This window comes from Oratosquilla oratoria, chromosome 29 (assembly GCF_046742065.1).
Source record: "Oratosquilla oratoria isolate Oo_2021 chromosome 29, ASM4674206v1, whole genome shotgun sequence".
NCBI classification, from domain to species: Eukaryota; Metazoa; Arthropoda; class Malacostraca; order Stomatopoda; family Squillidae; genus Oratosquilla; species Oratosquilla oratoria.
The window spans coordinates 14634973-14637472 of record NC_134805.1 but is presented as its reverse complement, the minus strand read 5'-3'; the positions used below and the strand labels follow the sequence as shown (position 1 = coordinate 14637472).

The following is a 2500-nucleotide window of genomic DNA, read 5'->3' as shown; positions in this document are numbered from 1 at the left end:
TATTGCACTGAATAAGTCAACAGTTGATATATTTGTCCTATATACAATGTTAGGTTTCTAGTTTTGATATATTTGTCCAATATAAGATGTTAAGTTACAAAGAAAGCAATGGCCTCCGCTAGCGGACCCAGGGATCTAGGTGCGCACGTCCTGTGTAATAGTAGTCCTTGATATGTATATATGTATATATATATACATATATATATGTATGTATGTATATATACATATATATCTGTGATTCTAATAAGAACACGGGTACGTGTGTTCACTTATGCAAAGTAGACTACTTGGGAAAAGAAACTAACGAAGCAGAGCGCTTTCGTATATTACATCTTCAGTGCACTGAAGATGTAATATGCGAAAGCGCTCTGCTTCGTTAGTTTCTTTTTCCAAGTAGTCTACTTTGCATATACATATCTGTGTCTGTCTATCAATCCGTGTCTATCTATATATCTATCTGTCTCCCTTTCAGGCGTAGAATGGGCGTCCTCGGCGCTTCTGGGCACAGTGAGTCTCAGCACTCTGCCCCTCCTGCTGATGCGGGAGGAGTACGCCCGGACGCGCCTGGACAGACCCCTGAGGTCCTCCGTGCACTGGGCCGACTGATCCGAAGGGCGTCGTGCTACTGAAGGAGGCATCGCCTATCTATATCTGCGTCTTCAGGATCTGTGGATTGTAGAGTTCTTCGGACCTTCCTTTTATCTACTGCCGATCGCAAGTCCAGCACGTGGTCCCGAAGGAAGCGTCGCTGATCTGTGTCTGCCTCTTCAGGATCTGTGGATTGTAGAGTTCTTCGGACCTTTTATCTACTGCCGATCGCAAGTCGAGCACGTGGTCCAAGATTCTGACATAGTGTCGACTTACTGGTAAACTTAATTAAGGAATGAATAACCTAATAAATTCGAAAGCTTCTACCTCAGTTGTTGTTTCAAGATCCTGACAACTTCATCCCGATTGTGAATCTCTCAAATTCGGAATCTCCAATACTCGGAACGATATCTTCGAAAATTCGGAAAAATTTCCGAACACGAGAAGCACATTCTGGCAAAATTTTCGAAAACCGTTTCCTTTCGAGTAAATGAGATTTCTGAATTTCAGGAGAGCTTCCTTAATCACCAAGATTCTCTCCTTCCTGCTGGTTTGTTTTGCTATTGTATTGCACTGGTTGCCACTGTATTTCAGCGTATGAAAATGTCTGTAGGTATGCCAATGAACTCTATCAAACACTCTCATTCTCTCTTTCTCTCTCTCTGTCGCTCTTCTCTCTCTCTCTCTCTCTCTCTCTCTCTCTCTCTCTCTCTATCTCTCTCTCTCCCACTCTTCCCTCTCTCTCCCTCCACCTCGCCCTCTCCCCCCCTCTCTCGTTCTTCCCTCTCTCGCCCCCTCCTCCTCCTTCTCTCTCTCTCTCTCTCTCTCTCTCTCTCTATCTCTCTCTCTCCCACTCTTCCCTCTCTCTCCCTCCACCTCGCCCTCTCCCCCTCTCTCTCGTTCTTCCCTCTCTCGCCCCCTCCTCCTCCTTCTCTCTCTCTCTCTCTCTCTCTCTCTCTCTCTCTCTCTCTCTCTCTCTCTCTCTCTCTCTCTCTCGCTCTTCCATCTCTCTTTCTCTTTCTCATCTTCTCACTCTGCCTTTAAGGGTGAATGATCACTTGATAGCTGAAGAATAACAAGCCATAGCTGGATATTTAATACAACTTCTAGAACTTGCTATGCCTGTCTAGCACCTGACTGGCGTTTGGTTGATAGCTATTTCACCTCCGTTGAATTCCTGAAGGACCAGTCAACACCAAACACCGCCACATTGCATGGCCGCACGCACCCTTCCCCTCGCCCCCCGGGGGGTAGGAGGGGGTTGCATATTCGCAAGAGCAGAATTATTTCTCAACAGGTCCATTTTCCGAGTTGTGAACTACCGCATTTATCTAACCTGTTAACTTAACCAAGCTTAACTTAGTCTAACCTAACCCTCTTTAACATACTGGCAAAAGCCATCAACGACACGAGGAGTGTATAGACAAGGACAACGTCGAACTACCTCGTTAAGGGCGAGATGAGAGACAACGAGTTCATCCGAAGGACGAGAAACCATGAATGCCCGAAGTCAGGAAGGGAGACGGGACCTACAGAAAAACAATTCTTCTTATTCGCGCCATTTTCCCTCATCCCCCTCCCCCCCCCCCCCGGGGAGGGTGAGAGGAGGTGGAGGCTGTGCACGTGACAAAGGCATCCCTCTCCCTCCCCGTTGTCTTGCTCCTCATTGGAAGACGAGTACCTGCCCGCTTCGCCTCAGCTGGTCCTCCGGGCGGTCGACGAGCGATGCTGAAGAACTGCTCCGTCCACGGCTGTTTCAACTCGAAGTCGCGCACGAAGGACACCGAAGTCCGGTACTACGGTTTCCCGAAGGAGAGGAAGTTCCGGGAGGCGTGGATCCGGGCCTGCCGCCGGGAGGACAAGGTTCACCCGGACCACGCCCTCATCTGCTCGATCCACTTCTCCGAGGACG

General features: G+C 48.5%; 2 protein-coding genes across 2 annotated transcripts in view; both read left to right on the top strand.

Annotated features, from left to right (window-relative positions):
* The window catches only part of LOC143040614 (solute carrier family 49 member 4 homolog), a 26986-nt gene extending 26058 nt beyond the window's left edge, over window positions 1-928 (top strand). The window contains exon 10 of the mRNA XM_076211758.1: window positions 473-928. Within this exon, the coding sequence (XP_076067873.1) occupies window positions 473-606 (134 nt within the window). The 3' untranslated portion in view covers window positions 607-928. The remainder of the gene's footprint in view (window positions 1-472) is intronic.
* Window positions 929-2233: 1305 nt separating this feature from the next.
* Window positions 2234-2500, top strand: part of LOC143040886 (solute carrier family 49 member 4-like) — a 12522-nt gene continuing 12255 nt past the window's right edge. The window contains exon 1 of the mRNA XM_076212331.1: window positions 2234-2500. This exon is cut by the window's right edge and continues 102 nt beyond it. Coding sequence (XP_076068446.1) covers window positions 2314-2500 — 187 coding nt within the window. The 5' untranslated portion in view covers window positions 2234-2313.